Genomic DNA, 21823 nt, shown 5'->3' with positions numbered 1-21823 from the left:
CCCTCCCGCCCCCCACCCTCCCTCCCTCCCGCCCCCCCCACCCTCCCTCCCTCCCCGCCCCCCACCCTCCCTCCCTCCCGCCCCCACCCTCCCTCCCTCCCGCCCCCACCCTCCCTCCCTCCCTCCCTCCCCCACCCTCTCTCTTGCCCCCTCCCTCCCTCTCTCTTGCCCCCTCCCTCCCTCTCTCTTGCCCCCTCTCTCTTGCCCCCTCTCTCTTGCCCCCTCTCTCTTGCCCCCTCTCTCTCGCCCCCTCCCTCTCGCCCCCTCCCTCTCGCCCCCTCCCTCCCTCCCCGTACTAACCCTTTGTCCTAATCTTTTATCTTTGTGGACCTCTACTGGCTGTCTGTCTCCATCACATTCAATTTTAAATCCTCTTTGTTGTCAAATCCATCCAAGGCTTTGCTCCGCCTTTCAATCTCCTCCAGACTTGACTTTACCTCCTGGACTATTAGGTTTATTAACTCTGACCACCTGTGCACCACTATTTTCCTTCACCCAATAATTGGTGATTGAGCTTTCAGCTATCTGGTCCCTGTTCTCGAACTCCCTCCCTGTTCCACAGTGAGGCGGGGGGGCGGGGAGGGAGTACTTCATATGGTAATTTTGTGCATGGGATAAGATGTATAGGTTCAGGAACATTAAATTCAAAAGTAGTTCATTTAAAACGACCTCATCCAGTTATTACCAAGTCACTAAATGTAGGTACAAATGTGAATTTTCTATCGATATTTTAAAAATGGAATTGAGGAATCAAAAAGCTGTAACAATAGATGCCATTCCCATAATGTTAAAAGTACCCATGTATAGATGGGAAGAAGCCAATTCTATCTTAGGTTGTCATGTTAATTCTTGGCTTTTTCCATTCTAAGAATATAAGATACATTTTCAAGTTGCAATTTTTTTTTTTACTTGAGCTCCCAGGATTTCATTGTTGCTTTTTAGGAAGATGTACAGGAGTAGCCTCTAATTTTTCCTTCCCACAACACTATTCTGGTCTCGATACTATAAAAAGGAGATAGAAGCATTGAAGAAAGTACAAAAAGATTTACAAGGATGGTACCAGAACTGAGAAATTACAGCTATCAGGGAAAATTGAACAGGTTGGGGCTTTTTTCTTACGAAAAGGGAAGACTTGGAGGAGACCTGGTAGAGGTCTTTGAAATGATTAATGAGTTGGACAGCATAGATGTAAATAGAATGTTTCCACTTGTAGGTGTATCCAAAAATAGGAGCCATAAGAACATAAGAAATAGGAGCAGGGGTAGGCCATTTGCCCCCTCGAGCCTGCACCACCATTCAGTAAGATTATAGCTGAGCTTCTACCTCAACTCCACTTTCCTGCTCTATCCCCATATCCCTGATTCCCTTACTATCCAAAAATCTATCGATCTGTGTCTTGAATATACTTAACGACTGAGCCTCCACAGCCCTCTGAGGTAGAGAATTCCAAATATTCACGACCCTCTGAGTGAAGACATTTCTCCTCATCTCAGTCCTAACTGGCCAACCCCTTATTCTGAGACTCTGACCCCTGGTTCTAGACTCCCCATCAACCCTGTCAAGCCCTGTAAGAATTTTGTATGTTTCAATGAGATCAGCTCTTACTCTAAATTCTAGAGAATATAGGCCTAGTCTTCTCAATCTATCCTTTGAGGACAATCCCCCCATCCCAGGAATCAATCAGTCTGGTGAACCTACGTTCTATTCCCTCTGAGGCAAGTATATCCTTCCTTGGGTAAGGAGACTGAAACTGTACACCAGGTGCAGTCTCGCCAGAGCCTTATATAATTGCAGAAAGACAAGTTTACTCTTATACTCAAATCCTCTTGAAATAAAGGCCAACATACCATTTGCATTCCTAATTGCTTGCTGTACCTGCATGTTAACTTTCAGTGATTCGTGTACAAGGACACCCAGGTCCCTCTGAACAACAACATTTCCCAATCTTTCTCCATTTAAAAAAAAAATGCTCTGCTTTTCTATTTTCCCGACCAAAGTGGATAACTTCACATTTCTCCATTATATTCCATTTGTCATGTTCATGCCCATTTGCTCAGCCAGTCTATATCCCCATGAAGCCTCTTTGCATTCTCCTCACAACTTACATTCCCACCTAGCTTTGCATCATCAGCAAACTAAATACAAAATAGTTGCTAATAAATCCAAGAGGGAAATCAGGAGAAATGGTTAGAATGTGGAACTCACTACCACAGGAAGTAGGTGAGGCAAATAGCTTGGATACTTTAAAAAGGAAACTAGATGAGTTTGAGGGAAAAGGGAATATGCTGAAAGACTGAGATTCGGTAGATGCAATTGGAGGACTCGTGTGGAATATAAGCACCAACACAGACTAGTTGGGCCGAAACGACTGTTTCTGTGCTGTATATTCTGTATAATTATTTTTGATTGATTTTGGTCGTCCTCATTCCTGTTGTTACCAGTTCTGTGGTTTTAATTGAGTTGAATCTGGTATTGGAGAGGTTTTTTGGAAAAAGTTTCCAAGATCCTCAAGCTTTCCAAATATAACAATTTTTGTTTTAAAAAATGTATTGAAACATTAAGATGTTAAATGCACTTGGATATTTTGTAATTACCTGGAAAACCTCCCAGTTTCTCCTGTTGGATTAGTGAAAAATGCTGACAGGGGCTTAAGGTTTCTTGTGCCTCAGCCCCCACTCTCTTTCCCAATCAACAAACCAGCAAATAAGTAAATAACAAATCACTGGAGTACTTATGAGCAGCTCCGACTAACTTTGACAGAATTATAGAACAGGCTTTAAATTGGGGAGTGTTTGGAAAGTTTCTAAACGTATTTTTTAAATCCCTTTCTTCTGCCTGGCATAATGCCTGTAATTGAGGGGGACAGGCTGCTTCCAAAACCTGTTGTAACTAGCTGGTAAGCATTAGGATATGACTAGCTATAACTGTTTCTTGTGTTCGTCTGCCCTGTGCACCTCACGTCCCAAGATTTCTGCATTTGATTAGTTCTTTTCTATATCATTCAGACTGGCAATATAAGTGGAATGGGACTTGAGACCGTGCCCACCCCACTCTCGCATGGAGCATTAGCACATTAATTCAGTACCACAGCCTATTCCCTATTTTGTATCTCGAACAGGAATTTTCCTGATTGAAATTCCAGCCGTTGATCACAACACTGTAAAACATATAAACTTACCTCCTGAATTTTTTTGCTGATTACTTGACTGGTTCATTTTCTCAATTATTAAATTCCATGGTCCTGAATCCATGACCGTACTGCACAAAAGTTTCCGAATGGTGTTACTGCAGTCTTTCACTTAGTGTAATGAGTTGAATTTTTCAAACCGGTGATCTGTTTGGTAGAAAGCAGCTGCTACGTTCTGTTGCCTCCCCTTTACCTTTCGACTGTAGTCCAAAGCATGAGTGCAGTAGACCTTGATCGAAATGCAGGTTGAATTATTTTGAGCCTGGAGGTAGTGAGGGGGTGGCAGGGAGGTGAATGGGCAGAAGTTACTGTTAAACTTAACCATGCAGATATTTTAATCAGATGTTTGCACACAGTTACATTAAATGTGCACAAGTTGTGAAATGGCTTGTTCTGCTACCTGTGTCGTTAGTTCAGTGCTGCATATGTTTTAATCTAGTTATTGAAAGCCTTTTAAGTGAAAGGTTGAGTTTTGTAATCAAACAAAACTGTTTAATTTTATAGGATTTCGGCCCTTTAAACCTGTTCTGCCATTCATTAGAACTTGGCTGATAATTCTCAAGTTGATTTACCTTCTTGGCTCCATATCCCTTGATACACTAAGCTTAGAATATCTATCGATCCCAGTCTTCAAAATTTCAACTGAACCAGCATTCACAGCTTTTATTGGGGTGGGGGGGTAGGGACAGGAAAGAGGGTTCCAAAGTTCCACTATCCTTTTGTGAAAAAATGCTTCCTGATTTCACTGCTTATTCACTCCTCAGTTAGTCCTAATTTTAAGATTATGCCCCTTTGTTCTGATTCCCCAGCAGACATAAGTAGATGAGTTGGAATACAGGGTGCCTCCCTCATTCCGTGAGGATGAGAGTTTTTTTGCTTTTTCCAAAAAACTTGGAAGCAAAAGCAAGCAGTGGGAGAGCAAAATGTGAAATCTGCAAAGGGATATAGACAGGCTAAGTGAGTGGGCAAAAATTTGGCAGATGGAGTATAATATGGGAAAATGTGAGGTTATCCATTTTGGCAGAAAAAAATAGAAAAGCAAATTATAATTTAAATGGAGAAAAATTGCAAAGTGTTGCAGTATAGAGGGACCTGGGGGTCCTTGTGCATGAAACACAAAAAGTTAGTATGCAGGTACAGCAAGTAATCAGGAAGGCAAATGGAATGTTGGCCTTTATTGCAAGGGAGATGGAGTATAAAAGCAGAGAAGCCCTGCTACAACTGTACAGGGTATTGGTGAGGCCACACCTAGAGTACTGCATGCAGTTTTGGTCTCTGTATTTAAGGAAGGATATACTTGCATTGGAGGCTGCTCGGAGATGAGGGTTGACTGATGAAGAGAGGTTGAGTAGGTTGGGTCTATACTCATTGAAGTTCGGAAGAATGAGAGGTGATCTTATCAAAACATATAAGATAATGAGGGGGCTCGACAAGGTGGATGCACAGAAGATATTTCCACTCATAGGGGAAACTAAAACTAGGGGGCATAGTCTCAGAATAAGGGGCCGAACATTTAAAACAGATGAGGAGGAATTTCTTCTCCTGAGGGTTGTAAATCTGTAATTCTCTGCCCCAGAGAGCTGTGGAGGCTGTGTCATTGAATATATTTAAGGCGGAGATAGACAGATTTTTGAACGATAAGGGAGTAAAGGGTTATGGGGAGCGGGCAGGGAAGTAGAGCCGAGTCCATGATCAGAACAGCCATGGTCTTATTAAATGGCGGAGCAGGCTCGAGGTGCCAAATGGCCCACTCCTGCTCCTATTTCTTATGTTCTAAGAAAAAGTTTGAAAACTCTCAAAGCTTTATTACAGGCAAGTTTCACAGTTAAAATATTGCTCCTTTTCTATCATGAACTGCTAACTTAGACAACACGTGTGATTAACACACCTGAGATTTGCAGCACTTCTGGTTTCTTTGTTAGAAAATGCAGCAAAAGATTATTTATTAAGAATCTATTTCTTCTTCGCCGTCCAAAACTGAAAAGGATTTTAGCTTGTTTTTCTAAATGATTGAAACCTAGCTGGAAGTTGAGTTTGAATTTTTTATTCCTTTTTGTTTGGCTGCTGTCCAAGTCAGTCATGGCAAGCCACCCTCTATTTTAAATGAAAATTTATTTAAAACATCTTTCTCTTCAGAATCATTTTTCTGGCATAAGCGTGTATATTTTTATACAAAAGTTGGGAAACTACATAAACAAGAGTGTTTTATGAAGCAATTGTTTTTTTAGTAGTTTATGTTTATTGAAGTCTAAGTTGGCATATTCACTAAGATATTGCTTAAAGATAGGACCATAAAGATTAGAACTGCTGACAATGGGGAAAGCAGTGGTAGGAGAGTGTTTAACAAGATAAATGTTTAGAATAGTGTGACACCTGATTCAAAAGGATTCCTTCTCCTTGTGCCCTCCTCAGTAGGTCTGCTGGATCTTACCTCCCCTTATACTGCCAGACCGGAGTAACCCCTGAAACACACAAACTGATTTGGCCTTCCCTCTTCCCCACTCAGATCCCTGGAACACACTTTCTGTGCTGACAAACCCCATGACTACATTTTCACTACTCCCTGATGGAGGACTGCTCCCAATGCTCCCACACCCTGGGATCTTCCTCCCAAGGCTCCCAGATTCAAGGATCTGTGTCATTGTTTCCAGTGGCCTCTTGGTGCTCCCTGACCCTGGGACATCCCCTGCACCCCCTTTGTCTGTGGGATTGGGACTGCATCCCAAAGTCCTACTAGAGTTGAAAGCCTTATTCCTGTACTACCAATTCCAGGCCTCCTCCCAAGCGCTCACAGATCCCAAAGCTACCCTCGTGCTGATCAGTCAGTGTCTTGATATTTTTCATATGTTATAAAATGTACAACTCACTGAGGAAGGCCATAGAGATCTGCTATATAATATATTAAAAGGCTGTGATTGGCGTGCATTTCCTGTTGGTCACAGTTGGTGTGTTGCAACATCTGGATACTACTTTTAACTGCAAGACATGTATATTTAGCATACTTGACTTTCATTTCTCCCAATGCTATATGGTGCTGCTGCTCCTCCAAGAGCTATCTCCCAGGTTTGATCCTCTAGGTAGTAGGTAAAAAATATAATTATTTTAAATTTGCCAACATTCATCAGCCTACCAGCCCTGTTCTGCATGCATCACCATCTTGTTTGAACCACTGTCTCCCCCTCCCCACCCTTCAGTGAAACTATAGGCTATTTATAGTGCAAGACGTGTTCTTTATTTATAGGGACTGGTGGTGAAGCAGAGAGGAGAATTTAGGGATTGCGGGAACGAGAGATCTCGTCAATGAGTAGGATGAGAGGATGCAGGGAGCAAGAAGGCAGTGTGACGGGGCATTGGAAGCGATGGGAGGAAGGGAATGATGCAAGTACAAGTGGCACATGGTGGAGAGATAACAGGAGGGTGGGGGATGTTGGAGGGATAAATAGGATTAGGTAAATGGGAGCGAGGGGAGAGGATACAAGTGATGAGATCGATGTGAGATTTGGAAAGGAGACTTGCAGCAAGCAGAGTTGGAGCTCCACCCCCTCAATGATTTCTGGTAGTGCCTGTGTCCTTAGCCATCACGTACCGGCAATTGGAAAAGGTTGTGCGAGACCCTGGGCTTTTCTCTGCCATGCCCCCACTGCCTCCCACTTGAAATCAGAGGAAGAAACCGAAGTTGAAAATCATGAGTAAGATGAGAGAGAGAGTGAGAAGGAAAGCAGCAGACTGAGGAAGAAGAAGAAGAAAAGAAAGATATGAGAACTAGCAACATGAAGATAACGGACTCTGAGGAGGGCTGAGAAAATAGTAAGAGGAAAGAGACAATAAAAGGGTGACCATAAGCTCTAATAATCTGAGCACCGCCACAGGATATATCAAAAAAAATTGTCTCGTGCGTCCAGATGTTACACTTGGTTACAAATGCAAAATAATTTAAAATGGCTCCCTGAAACTGAGCAGCATATTCTAATCTGAAAAGTTTCTCGAACCAAACAACAATTAAACCTGCATTTAAGTTAAGCAATTGGAGCTTGTGGCCTTTGAGATTGCAGAATAGTACATTGTGCATTACATAGCATAGTGCAGTGCACCCGTCATTATAAAACAGCATATCATCCAATTTACTATAAGGAATGCCATGAGAGATCTGTGTACTTCTGCAAAAATGTTTGATTTAAGCTTTTGAGTAACAAAATACTTGTAAACGTTTGATCTGATCTTTACCATCAAAATTTATTTTGAAATGGGTTTTAGCTTACAATCAATTTTTATTGAAATGGGCTATTAAAAGTACTTTAATATAATTTGATTATCACGTGGTAGTAATCAGGACTGTTTTGTTCTAACTATTTTGTAACTGTCGTGACTTTGTCGTGGAAAATATTAGCAACCAAAGTACGTCTCGTCAACATGTACATTCCACTTGCTTTGTTGATGACCATCATTTAGTCAAATTCAGTTCAAGGTCAGAAAGGTAAGTTGGAAATTTCAGTGCAGTTATTTTCTCAGTTTAATTGGCAGTAAAAACCAATGGTACAAATTTCCTTGATGGAGAAGTGGTACCAGTATTTAATTGCCATTTTTAACTGTGAAATCTATTGTTACTCTAGTTAACCTGTTACAGGAGCATTCCTTCTTGGCTTCACTTTGAAGGACTTTGAGCTAAAATCTGTTAATATACAGTTTATATTAGTCCACATTGTCTGCCACCCTTCAGTGATGCAGCAGTGATCTTTGACAATCAAATCAGTACTTGTTGTGTTATATTCAAGTCTTAATATCTTGTGTTGTGATGTATAACTATTTGTGTATCCAGGATGAGAAAAGGCCATCAAGTATAAATATGCCCGTCCTATGCTTTGGTTGATTTAATCTCATTTCACCCTACCCACCCCCCAAAGTCCAAAAGTTTTATTTCCTATATATATTTTTTGATGACACGGAAGAATGATATGTTGTCAGATAGCGTTGACCATTAACACTGCGATTTTCAGTGTTGTCTGTTGGGTGCAGTACAGAGGTCAAGAATCACCACTGAAAAACTTCTATGTATGAACTAGAAAATGCTGCTATTTGTGTACTCTGTGGCTTGAATATAAGGTTGATTTCTAATCGTAGTCAGTTTTGTTTTATGGATTAACTGATCTGGTTACTGATTTTGCTTTCAACCAAGGTTTTTGAAGTTCAAATTGGTCATTTTTCAAATGCTGATTAGATGCAAAACCAGTTTTAAGTGTGAGGAGATTGTTGGGCTATAAAGTTGATGACTTTAATCCTAAAAGGACAGTTTTACGTGAGTCTTTCTTGCATTTTCCCAGAAATGGCTTCGGGTGGGTACAGTTCCGTGACTTGAAGAAAAGTTTTATAGTAATAAAGTAAAACAATTAATAGGTTAACAACAGGTCAGAGAGAGAATGTGCTGTTTTAAATCTGTTTTTTTCCAAATAGCCTGTTGAAATGACTAGTTACAGTGAAGTACAGCTATTATGCTGATGTTATTACCTTTGGAAATACATTATGCTTTCATGAAGGTGACCAGTGCATGGTTAAAATTCAAACCTTTTGTTAAACAATACAAGACCTGCATGTACTCAAGATTCTGCATGAAAAGTGTTGAACAGATCATTTGATAGCTACCAGTGGTATCATCAGGACTTGACTTTTGTTCTTAAATAGGGCCTCTATTTAGGGTAAGATTTGCAGTGTTCAAAAATGATGATTTTAGAGGCAGAGATAACTTTTTATTTTTCTCACTTTGGTTATGTCTGATGAAGTTGGTGTTGAAGTCGATCATGATTTTTATTTTTCCTATTTTAGACAGGTTTACTTAAAAGTATAGCATAACTGATTCATTATGACCAATTGTGCAATTGAGAATATGATAATGGTGATCACCAGCAACATTACTACTTTCACATCACTGAAAGAAACAACTTGCATTCATATGGCGCTTTTCAGAACATCCCAAAGCACTTTACAGCCAATTAAGTACTTCTATAATATAGGGAAGTGCAGCCGCCAATTTGAGCACAGCAAAGTTCCACAAACAGCATTGAAATAAAAAAACAGAATTTTTTTTTAAGGTGTAGGCTGAGGGATAAAAGTTGTGTAGCTCAATATTGTCAAGACTGAGGTCATTCTGTTTAGTTCCTGTCAGAAACTGCATACCTCAGATTCTATTATTTCCCCTTTCCCAACTGCTAGCTCAGTGCGAGCTCAACGATATGCAACCATAGTGTCCTGCTCAATTCAAATCTCGAACCCAGTGCATCACCAGAAATGCCTGGTTGTGTATCTGACGTACATGTTTGTCATTCCTGTGCTAAATACAAAATGTATCCAATGGTGAGAGTAATTCTTTGTTGCCAGAATACGTAAGTACTAGTATCACATCAAGTTATTAGTTTAAATGTAATTATTTTTCAGTTATAACATAATGTTAATATGCTAAACAAGGCTTGTAGCAACACTGCATCATAAATGATAAAGGAAAGTTTGATTAGATTGCCAATCAGTGCAGGTTTGGGACTAAATGAATGCAACAACAAAAAACACTGAAGAGCAGCTGATAATTAAAAGCATTGATATTAAAAAGGGAGGCTGAGCAGCCTAACAATCAACTGGTTAAAGTGCTGGTGAATGCTTGAGTGCTGTCATCTACTTGTGTTGAACATCTGGGTTACACCTGATCCCACTACACAACAAAAAGGTTTGCTCCTTCCAGTGCTGGCAGTGTTGTTTTAAAATCAACCATGGTTCTAGCAGGAAAACACCAGCTGGTCCATCAAGCCTGTCCCACGCTCCGGAGCATCATCGCTAAACACTTCCTCCTTCCCTACCCAACCACAGCAGCGTAACCTCCTGGGAGAGGCAAAAACAGCAAAAAAAGGGAAGAAATACTTGGGGAAAATTTCTCTCTGACCCCCTCAAACTATCAAAATCAGACCAGGAGATCATTTGGACCAAGTGATATCTATAAAAACACTTACATTTTATATGATGCAATCTCTGCCTCACTCAAGAACTGGTCCAGCTCCAAATAAAGTATCCAGTGACATCTAAGAGAAAATGTGCTTGTGTGTGGACATTGGGTGAAAATCAGATCAGGCCCTCTACATTTCAACACTTGTTTTGGAGGCAGTTCAGAGAAGGTTCACTAGGTTGATTCCTGAGATGAAGGGATTGTTAGATGAAGAAAGTTTGGGGAGGTTGGGCATATACTCATTGGAGTTTAGAAGACTGAGAAATGATTTTACTGAAATGTATGCGATTCTGAGGGGGATTGACAGGGTAGATGCAGAGAGGATGTTTCCCCTCATGGGGGAATCTAGAACTAGGGGGCATAGTTTCAGAATAAGGGGTCGCCCATTTAAAACTGAATTGAGGCGGGTTTTCTTCTGAGAGTTGTGAATCTTTGGAATTCTCTACCCCAGAGAGCTGTGGCTGCTGGGTCATTGAATATATTTAAGGTGGAGATAGACAGATTTTTGAACGATAAGGGAGGCGAGAGTTATAGGGAGCGGGCGGGTAAGTGGAGGCCAGGATCATGATTGTATTGAATGGCGGAGCAGGCTCAAGGGGCCAAATGGCCAGCTCCTATTATTGTTTTCTTGCCTTAAATACACAGAACGGCCGCTTGGTTCAGATACCAGAGACTGCGCTCGGTGCCCATCTAACAATACTTCAGCACAATTCAGTAGCTTTTGGCTAGAACGGGGAGGAAATAATTGGGCTCATGCTTCGCTAGACGACTGTTAAACTGGAAAGTTAGATTGAGGTAACAGTTCTCTCTCGTCACTTAATTTGTTAGATGAAATAAAACGTACTGTTCCGACTGAAGTTATTTATTTCCACCAAATGTCTTTAATATTCACTTTAATCATTGAAAGAAATGTACCAGGAATAATCCAGATTAAACTGGTTGCTGTACAATTAATCAAGGATAATGGAGATTTCAATTTGCTTGTTCATACCAAAGTGACCTAGGTGCCACAAACTCTTCCACTGAGGATTATTGTAATATCATCCTCTTTTTTGTAGGGTGAAATTATTATGGATCATCAACATCTCCCTCTTGGCTCTTTTGGAAACAGAAAATAATTATTCAGTTGAGGGAACCTTTTACTGAAGAGTATGCTCAGAAAATATGATCCTGGCTTTGTAAAAATATAGTTGAAAGATTGCGAGGCAGAACATAGCCTGCAGGAAGTGTTACGCACTTCAATTGCTAATGAAATCTGGTCATATGACTAAACAACCTTAAAGGAGGTATAGAGGATAGTACTTGGCATTTGGCTGGGTAAGCAGTGAATTTGTTCTGCTTGCTGTTGCAAAGATAAGGAGGTTGTCTGACTAGACAAGTTTTTAAATTTAACTGGGGTGGGGGGGGGGGGGGCAGAAAGGATCCTAGTGATACCAATGTGGAAACTGGGCATCCACTGATTTGCCACATATTGCCTTTCTGTCGTCGTTGTCAAAATGCCCCGTGAATTGTAAATTCTCAGATGGATTCTGAGAATAGCGAGAGATCCCCAGTGTTTTTTATCATCAATTCCCATTGTTGTTGCTGCTCCCATCAAAACGATCATGTTCATGTTAACGAGGTGAGTAATAGTTACATTCTTGAAGTTTGTTAATAGATAATGCTACTTTTATAAATGAGGTTTTGAATGTCAATGTTCAGTGAATTTTTCGCATTGACCACTCCTAATAAGTGTGCAAAGCTAAAAATTATTTTTGTCTTGCCTTGTAAGGTAGTTTGAGAGTTCAAATAGTTGCTTGGTTCATAATTTCTTAATTTTCAGAGAAAATCTCATGTTTCTACCAGTGCGTGCTTTATGGTAAACTCTGAATATGCATATTGTTTAAAAGCCCCTCTCCTTTTTAACCACCCTCAAACTCCTACTCTCCCCGCCCCCTTCAAAGATTTTGGAGGAAAAATTACTCCAGATTCTTAAAACATAGATGTTTTCATAGGCTTATTTGTGCTCAAAACGTTTCTTAAACATCAAAAAATAATGGTGCTATTTGAATAAGATGGGAGGAGATTTGTATGCATTTGAGGCTACCTTTGCAACATGGCAAAACTCTGCCACCTTTTTCCTACTAAATAGTTTTAACGTTGCTTTAAATTCGGCATTGTTTATTTTGGAAAAGTAAAACTTCTTTGACATTTGATCGACGATCAGATGAGTCCAGTTTAAAAAGCAGGCACTCCATTAACGCCGTTCTTTAAAAAAAAAAATCAAATCTGGAGAATCGTGATTAATTGGAGGCCCATTTGCTTTTTTTCCTTTTTATTTGTGAATGTTCAGGTTTTCCATTGTTTTGGCTGAGTGTTTACGTTGGGAAAAACTTGTTTCGAGGTATGACTGACTCCAGTGATGTTTGGTTCAGACACACTGGATTGAATATATTTCTGTGGATGGTGCAGCTCATTAACTCCTATAGCCATTTGCACCAGTATCATTGGTACCCCCTGTTCAAAAGGTTTTTACAGATATTTTTTGAATATAATTACTTTGAGTAAGATAAAACTGATTGTGGTATTGGATTATAACTTGCAATTCTGTTTGGCAATATTAGGAAAAAGAGTGGTTAAGAGCAATGTGAGCCCCTTTCAAATGACGGGTGATATTATAAATGAAAATAAGCAAATGGCAGACGTGTTGAATAATTACTTTGCATCAGTATTTGCAGTAGAGTAAGAGGATAGCATGCCGGATATCCTAAGGAAATTAATATTGAATCAGGTATGGGATCGCACCAAAATGAACATAAGCAAATAATAGCACTAAAGATTGACAAATCCCCAGGACTCTCAAGTTTACGGCTGCCTGCCGGTCCTGCGCAGCCCAGGACTAACCTTTACAATGTAACATTTCACACATGTGCAAAACTGTGAAGAGGCCACTCACCCAGAAAAAATTAAGAGGGAACATTGCCCAGGGCAAGGTGGTTTTCATTCCAAGGTTTTAAAGGAAGTAGGTGAGAACATTGTCGATGCCTTAACAATGACCTTCCAAAGTTCTCTCGATTCAGGAACCTATGTTGGGGCCTCAACTATTCACTGTATTTATTAACGATTTAGATGATGGGATACAGAGCCCCATCCAAGTTTGCCATTGGCACAAGATAGGCAACATTGTAAGCAGTGTAGTTGGAAGCATAAAATTACAAGATTTGTTAATAGATTAAGTGAATGGACAAAACTGGCAAATGAATTTCAATATAGGCAAGTGTGAGGCTGTACACTTTGAACCTATAAAGAGTAGATCAGTGTACTTTCCAAATGTTAAAAATGCTTAAAAGCAGTGGAGGTCCAAAGAGATTTAAGAGATGCACATGCATCATTAAAATGTCATGAACCGGTACAAAAAATTATTGAAAAGGCTAATGGAATGCTGGCTTTTATATCTAGAGGATTAGAATACAAGGGGTTAGAAGTCACGCTGCAGCTATACAAAAGCCTGGTTAGACCACACCTGGAATTCTGTGTTCAGTTCTGGGCACCACTCCTTAGGAAGGATATATTGGCCTGGAGGGAGTGCAACATAGATCTACTAGAATGGTACTTGGACTCTAAGGGTTAAATTATGAAGAGAGATGACATAAATTAGGGTTGTATTCCCTGGAATTTAGAAGATTTAAGAGGTAATTTGATCAAAGTATTAAAGATATTGAGGGGAATCGATAGAGTAGATGGAGATAAGCTCTTTTCGCTGGTTAGGGAATCTAAAGACTCGCAGACATAGCTGAAAAATTAGAACCAGGCCTTGCAGGAGTAAAGTTAGGAAACACTTCTACATGCAAAGCGTGGTAGTAGTTTTAGAACTCTCTTCCGCAAACAGCAGTTGGTGTTGAGTCAATTGTTGATTTTAAACCTGAGATTGATATTTTGTTAACCAAAGGTATTAAGTGATTTGGAGCAACGGCGGATTTCTTGAGCTAGGTCACAGATCAGCCATCTCTCTGAATGTTCCTAGGATTAGCAACTCAGAATTTTAGAGTTCAAATCTCACCATGGCAAGTTGTGAAATTGAATTCAATAAATCTGGTAATTTGTGGACTGGCACCAGAAGAAAATAACCATGAAAGCTTCTGGATTGTTGTAAAACCCCAATTAATTTCCTAATTAAGGAAATGGTAATATGGCATTTAGAAAATCATATGATGCAGAGTTAACATGGTTTTATGAAAGGGAAAATAATGTTTAACACATTTGAGTTTTTTGAGGATGTAACTAGCAGTGTAGATAAAGGGGAATCAGTGGATGTATCTTTGGATTTCCAAAAGGCATTCAATAAGGTGCCACATAAAAGGTGGTTACGCAAGATGAGGGCTCATGAGGTTGTGGGTAATATACTTGCATGGATAGAGGATTGGTTAACGGACAGAAAACTGAGTCGGGATAAGTGCTTGGGCCTCAGCTTTTTAAAATTTATATTAATGACTTAGATGAAGGGACCGAGTGTAATGTTTCCAGGTTTGCTGATAACACAAAGCTAAATGGAAAAGTAAGCTGTGAAGAGGACACAGAACCAGCAAAGGGATATACACAGGTTAAGTGGATGGGCAATAAGGTAGCAGATGGAGTATAATGTGGGGAAATGTGCGACTATTCACTTTGGTAGGAAGGATAGGAAAGCCGAATATTTTTCAAATAGTGAAAAACTAATATGTTGGTGTTCAGAGATTTAGGTGTCCTCGTACGGGAGAAACAAAGTTAGCATGCAGGTGCAGCAAGTAATTAGGAAGGCAAATGGCATGTTGGCCTTTAATGCAAGGGAGTTGGAGTACAAGAGTAAGGAAGTCTCGCTACAATTGTACAGGGTTTTGGTGAGACCACACCTGGAGTACTGTGCACAGTTTTGGTCTCCTTATCTGAGGAAGGATATACTTGCCTTAGAGGCAGTGCAACACAGGTTCACTAGATTAATTCCTGGGATGAGAGGTTTGTCCTATGAGGAGTGATTGAGTAGATTGGGCCTATGCTGCCTGAAGATTAGAAGAATGAGAGGTGATCTCTTTTTGAAACATATAAGATTTTGAGGGATTAACCAGGTAGATGCCGAGAGGTTGTTTCCCCTGGCTGGAGAGTCTCGGACTAGGGGGCAAAGTCTCAGGATAAGGGGTCGGCCATTTAAGACTGAGATGAGGAGGAATTTCTTCACTCAGAGGGCTGTGAATCTTTGGAATTCTCTACCCCAAAAGACTGTGGATGCTGAGTCATTGAGCATATTCAAGGCTGAGATAGCTAGATTTTTGAACTCCAGCGAAAACAAAGGATATTAAAATCGGTCGGAAAAGAGGAGTTGAGGGCGAAGATCAGCCATGATCTTATTGAATGGAGGAGCAGTCTCGATGGGCTGTATGGCCGACTCCTGCTCCTAATTCTTCTTGTCTTCTGTTAATGTTCTCAGGGATGGACCTGCCTCCTCTGCTTGATCTGGCCTACATGTGACTTTAATCCCACATTGTGGTCAACTCTTAATGCCCTCAGGACAACTAGGGGTGGGTAATAAACACTACCTTGTCGGTGTCATCCCAAGAATTTTTTCTTAGTACAGTAAATACTCAAACAAATTTTGATATAGCAGAGATTGGTAAGACTCCTTTAGTTACCAAATCAAATATTTAAAATTATAACCAGCTTTTAATTATAGAATTTTTGCTTAGTCTCAATGTTTTTAATTCAACCAGTAATTTTTAAATTGTGTGTAGAGCTGAAATTCAGGGAGAGGAGTAGCAGTTTGAATTCAAGGGAGCACTTTCTTTTGACACTGCTTTTTCCCAGAAAAGATGGTTGTCTTATTCTGTGGTCAGCTGTCCAGGAGGTGCACATGTCCAAACTAGGAAAGGATTGTATTTTTTAAAACCCATGCATATTTTCCTTCCATCATAGTCTGCAACTGACAAACATGATTCTTTGGAAAATGTGAATTCAGTTAGATGCTTGGATGGAAGAAACAGTGGGCCCAAGTTTCCACACGCGCCTAGAACGGCGCAGTCCCGACCTGGACGCCCGTTTTTCGCGCCACAAAGTGCGCCTAAAAAAATCCTCGGTATTCTCCACCTCCCTGCAGGTCCTCTGGCCCTCGGCGCAGCGCAGCACGAGTTGTGGGGGGGCGGAGCCAGGTCCCTGCGCTGAAAACAGTGCTGGGACCTCTGCACATGCGTGCTACAGTGGGCACACAAGTGCAGTAGCTCCAGGCGCCCGAAACTGTGTGGGAGGGGCCCGAAGCACGCAGCCCCTAGCCCTGGCCCAATGGCCTCACTGGGGCTGCGTAAATAAGGCTCCTCCCACGGCCAGCTCCTGCTCCCCCCGACCAGACCCGACACCCGCTCTCCCCCGCCTCCGGACCCGACCCGACTCCCGCTTCTCTTTTCCCCCCCCCCCCCCCCCCGGGACCCGACCCGATTCACGCTCACGCTCCCCCCTGACTGGACCAGACCCGACACCCGTTCTCCCCCGCCTCCGGACCCGACCCAATTCCTGCTCACGCTCCCCCCGACTCGACCCACGCTCCTGCTCCCCCTCCCCCGACTGGACCCGACCCGACTCCCGCTCCTGCTCCGCCGCCCCCCCCCCCCCCCCCCCGACTGGACCCGACCCGACTCCCGCTCCTGCTCCGCCGCCCCACCCCCCCCCCCCCCCCCGACTGGACCCGACCCGCCCCCGGACTGGATCCGACCTGACCTGACCTCCCCCTCCCCCTCTCTATCCCTCCCTCCCCCCCCACATCTCTCTCCCTCTCTTTCCCCCTCCCCCTCTCTCTCTCTCTCTCTCTCTCTCTCTCTCTCTCTCTCTCTCTCTCTCTCTCTCTCTCTCTCTCTCTCTCTCTCTCTCTCTTCCCCCCCCCCCCCCCTCCCTCCCCCCGAACCGAACGTCCCCGACCCGACCCAACGTCACCTACCTGTAAATCTGGTGCTGGGGACGGGCCCTGCCCGAAGTCTCGGGCCGGCCCGTTCAGCCTTCGGTCCCGAAAGGCCTGCCTGAAGCACTTTCACACAGGCAGGAAGATGGTTTATTTAATCTTTTCTTTGCTTATAAATGTTTGTTCAGGTTGGATTTATTTGTATAAGTATAAATAAGGATTTATTATAGAATTTAATGACTTCCCCCCCCCCCCCCCCCCCACCTCGTTCTGGACGCCTAATTTGTAACCTGTGCCTGATTTTTTAATGTGTAGAACAGGTTTTTTCAGTTCTACAAAAATCTTCACTTGCTCCATTCTAAGTTAGTTTGGAGTACGTTTTCACTGTGGAAACTTTGAAATCAGGCGTCAGTGGCCGGACACGCCCCCTTTTTGAAGAAAAAATTCTGTTCAAAGTAGAACTATTCTACCTGACTAGAACTGCAGAGAAAAAAACTGTGGAGAATTGCGATTTCTAAGACAGTCCGTTCTCCACCAGTTGCTCCTAAAAATCAGGCGCAAATCATGTGGAAACTTGGGCCCAGTATGTGTATATTAGATTCAAGATCACCAGTTGTAAATTGCAACAGGGAGTAATCATTTAATTAAAAAACAACATTTTGGAGATTGCTATATTGGGCATTAACACCATTTGTGGCTAGAAGAATTATGTTTGTGTCGGTCTATAATGTATTAAATCTTGCATCTATAAATTCTTACTTCCTTTTGTCAACCTTTTCTATTGTAAATGTTTTTGTCCATTTTTCTAAATGTATATGTAAACTAGTATTCTTGTAATTAGTGGTGACAATATGGCAGATCAATTTTGTGCCTTGTCTCAGTGGTCTCTGGGTCAGAAGTTTATGGGTTCAAGTCGCAAGTCTCACTCCAGAGACTTGAACACACAATCTAAGTTGACACTCAAATGCAGTACTGAGGGGAGTGCTACAGTGTTGGAGGTGCCGTCTTTCAGATCAGATGTTAAACAGAGGCCCTGTGTGTCGTCTCAAAGTAGCCCAGCCTAGGTGGTTGCAAGCAAAGCTACCAATGCTGAGGGGCCATGGAGGCAAGATAAAATGAAAGAGTTGGGAGGCAAGGACTGAGGTTACAGAAGTAGGGGATGGGTGAGGCCATGGAGGGATTTAAATATGTTAAGAATTTTAAGTTTAAAGAGTTAGCCTGTGTGCAATGCCGTGGAAAATCAAATATGACTATATGTTCCAAAATGGTGACACAATTAACTGCATTTTATGCCAAAGTTCGAAGCAAGTAGCTCCTTTTACCAAGAATGTAACTTTGGGCCTTGAAGTTAAGGATAGCCAGATGAAGGGTGGGCAGGAGATTTTTTTTTCTCTGCTGTCAGTGTTTTAAACAACATGCTTGTATACCTATTCAAAATTCTGAAGATTTAATTCAAGCCATCCTAACATCACAACATATTTTTGATGGTTATCCATTTAAATTGAACCAATATCTCAGCTGCTGGTTTAATTGTGCAAGATAATGGATGATGAATTGGGTTGTTTAAAGAATGAGTTTGTACTCTTATGTGCTCCTCTAATGTGCTTTACTGATTTTTGTGACTTGTGAAATATGAATTTTCTCTGATGGGCAATTGCACAGTTGACTTTTTGCTCTGTGCAACTATTTTTTTTCATTACTTTTTATGCCAGAATTTTGTCCAGAACCTGAGATTCATTGCTGCTGTCAGTAAGATTATCTTTTCCAAGTAATGTTCCACAGGTTTAGGGTAAATACTTTTTTGTAATTATTTTTTTTAAACAACTAAGAATGGAACTGGGATTAAAATAATTAACAGTAATGTGTATTCAGAATGTTTTAATTTTTTTTGATTTGTAATAATCAGAATATTGTACCGTAGTTGAGCATTTAAAGTGTTTTTTTAATTACTTCAAATTGCTCCACTATTGTATGGATACTTGGTTTCATAGCTGGAAACTGCAAAGCTGTTGTGACATGGAGCCTTGCCCATCAGTCATGCAACTTAAGATTTTGTATGTTCGCAATCAGCAAGGTCAGTTTTTCTGAGGCATCTGTGGTGTTTTGGAGGATTTACAGCTGCACCCTGTGGTGGCACCAAATAAAAGACGCCTTTCCTTCAAAATTTGTTTCCTGATGTGGGAAAATTAGGACTGCGTTCTTGTCTCAACACCATATATAATGTGTTTCCTTTATCAATTTTCTTTTCTCCCCTTTTCCCTCCCCCCCCCCCCCCTTTCACCTTGTACTGAAGATATTAATTCCTGCTAAGGTGTGGTGTTCCTCTGGCACATAACCCATTGTCATTTTTCATGTATGGGGCACGATGACTGTTGGCAGGTTATTTCTATCAGGCTATTTTACATTAAAGCTGTGCCATTCTTGCTCCCTCCCTCTACATAGACATTCTTGATCATCTTTGTAAGAAGATAGTGACTTGTATAATCATCAACTAAATACTCCATTGTTCAACCCAGAGATTAATTGGTCAACCTGAATTTGTTCCAACGGTTTTTTTTTGTTGTGAAGACTGGAAAGCTGCATAATAATTGGATTCCTGCCCAATGATGCTACAAAATTATCACTGCATTGCCTCTCTTTGTATACTCCTGTAGTTTCTTGAACTGATTAATCAAGCATGTGCTGGCCTTTACAAATGTGTTTGCACTGCCCCTGATTACGCCTATGTTTCTAGGGGTGCATTTACACTAACTACCTGGGTTACAGTTGTCACAACTGTTTACATTCATGGTTCCTGTTTAGGTGTAATTGTAACAGCACTGCCCAGCAGAGAGTTCTGCACCTAACTGAATACATACATATGTAGAGTTTTCTTCTAATGTTTTAAATGAATTGAACCTCTAAACTTGACTATTCCAATGCACTCCTGGATGACCTCCCTAGTTCTCCCCTCCATAAACTTGAGGTCATCCAAAACTCTGCTGCCTGTGTGCGAATTCGCACCAAGGCCCGCTTACTCTGCTTTCTGAACTACATCGCTCCCAATTAAACAATGCCTTGATTTTAAAATTCTCGTTCTTGTTTTCAAATCTCTCCATGGCCTTGCCCTTCCTTATCTTTGTAATCTCCTCCAACCCTATAATTCCCCCTCGACCTCTGCGCTCCACCTATTCTGGCCTTTTGAACATCCCCGATTTTAAATTGGTGGTCGCACCTTCAGCTGCCTAGATCTTAAGCTCTGGGTGCAAAAGCAAAATATTGCAGATGCTGGAAATACTCAGCACATCAGGCAGCATCCGTAGAGAGAGAGAGAGAGAGAGAGAGAGTTAACGGTTCACGTCGATGACCTTTCGTCAGAACTGATGACCATTCGGACGAAAGGTCATCGATCTGAACTGTTAACTCTGTTTCTCTCTCCACAGATGCTGCCTAACCTGAGTATTTCCAGCATTTTTTGTTTTTATTCCTGAGCTCTGGAATTTCCTGCCTAAATCTCTCTGTCTCGCCACTTCTCTCTCTTTTAAGACACTCCTTAAAGCCTACCTCTTCGACCAAGCTTTGGGTCATCTACCCGAACATCTTGTATGGCTTGGTGTCAACTTTTTTGGTAACTCTCCTGTGAAGCACCTTGGGATATTTCATTGTGCTAAATGCACTATATAAATTTTTGTTGTTGAATGGAGAGAGCAGAATCTTTGGTCTCATTTAAATTGAGGTCAAGTAGGTTTTTTAAAAAAGTATTCAAAAGGTTGAGTGGACCCTCTGAGCACTTACGAAGCTCTGGATTTAATGATGTCGGACAACCCTCTCCAAGAAGGCTTGCCCTGCTTCACTCCTGAAAAGGTCATGCCCCGAGTCTAAAGCTACACTACTAGTTACCTTTAGTGTGAAGCAGAAATCACTTTGCACTGATGCTAAACTTATAGGGTGTTTGCATCCTCAAGTGTTCACTCATATTATCCCTGAGTTCACTGCAGTTTTCCTACTACGAATGTGAGGTTAACAGGTCTATAATAGCCTCGCTTAACCATGACACTTTTGAACAGGGCCATAAAATGAATGACCCTTCATTCCATTTTCAGTTCTCCTCTCCCCCCACCCACCCCCACCTCCAAACAATTATTTTTATTATTGAGCTATAAATCAATGGAAATATATTTCAAACAACAAATAGTATCATTGGTAGTTATTTTTATCTGGCAATTTCATATTTTGCATACAGAAAGATATTGAAAGGGGACAGCTTTGTAGTAATTATCTCACTAGTCATTTATTTTTAGTTGCAGAAAGTGCATATCTGATAAAGTCAACATTGGCAAGAGAAAGCTAGGTTAATGTTTTCGGTTAAATCAGTTGCAATGAAGGTTCACAGCCATATTTCTGTTTCAGATGCTGATTTTATCCGATGAGCATTTCAAACATTTTCTGTTATTTCAGATTTACATTTTTTATGTTTTTAATCTTCTGTTTAATGTTTTTTTTTCCTTTGTTTTTTAGGGGGTGAAGCCAGCCAGCTTTGACAAGGTAGCGATCCCTGAAGTTAAAGAAATAATCGAAGGATGTATCCGCCAGAATAAAGATGAACGGTGAATGTCTTAACAGTTGCTGTATAAGCAATGTGGGATTTAAAAGCTGAACTTCAAATGAGAGTCTTGCAATTGTGTATAATTTTAAGTGTTTTGAGGAGGTAATTATTTTCAGAAAGCAGTTATGTATTGTCAAACAAGAATCATTGGAATTTCGCAAATCACAAAATTAG

The 21823-nt window shown here is 41.2% G+C and overlaps 1 protein-coding gene across 4 annotated transcripts in view; it reads left to right on the top strand.

The window, feature by feature from the left end:
- LOC139280809 (serine/threonine-protein kinase WNK1-like) overlaps window positions 1–21823 on the top strand; it is a 200007-nt gene that overhangs the window by 77185 nt on the left and 100999 nt on the right. For all 4 annotated transcript variants that reach the window (XM_070900527.1, XM_070900528.1, XM_070900529.1 and 1 more), the window contains exon 5: window positions 21562–21650. In XM_070900527.1, coding sequence (XP_070756628.1) covers window positions 21562–21650 — 89 coding nt within the window. The remainder of the gene's footprint in view (window positions 1–21561; window positions 21651–21823) is intronic.

This window comes from Pristiophorus japonicus, chromosome 15, assembly GCF_044704955.1.
Source record: "Pristiophorus japonicus isolate sPriJap1 chromosome 15, sPriJap1.hap1, whole genome shotgun sequence".
Classification (NCBI taxonomy): Eukaryota; Metazoa; Chordata; class Chondrichthyes; family Pristiophoridae; genus Pristiophorus; species Pristiophorus japonicus.
Note: the sequence above shows the minus strand (reverse complement) of the source record. Positions and strands in the feature narration are given on the sequence as shown.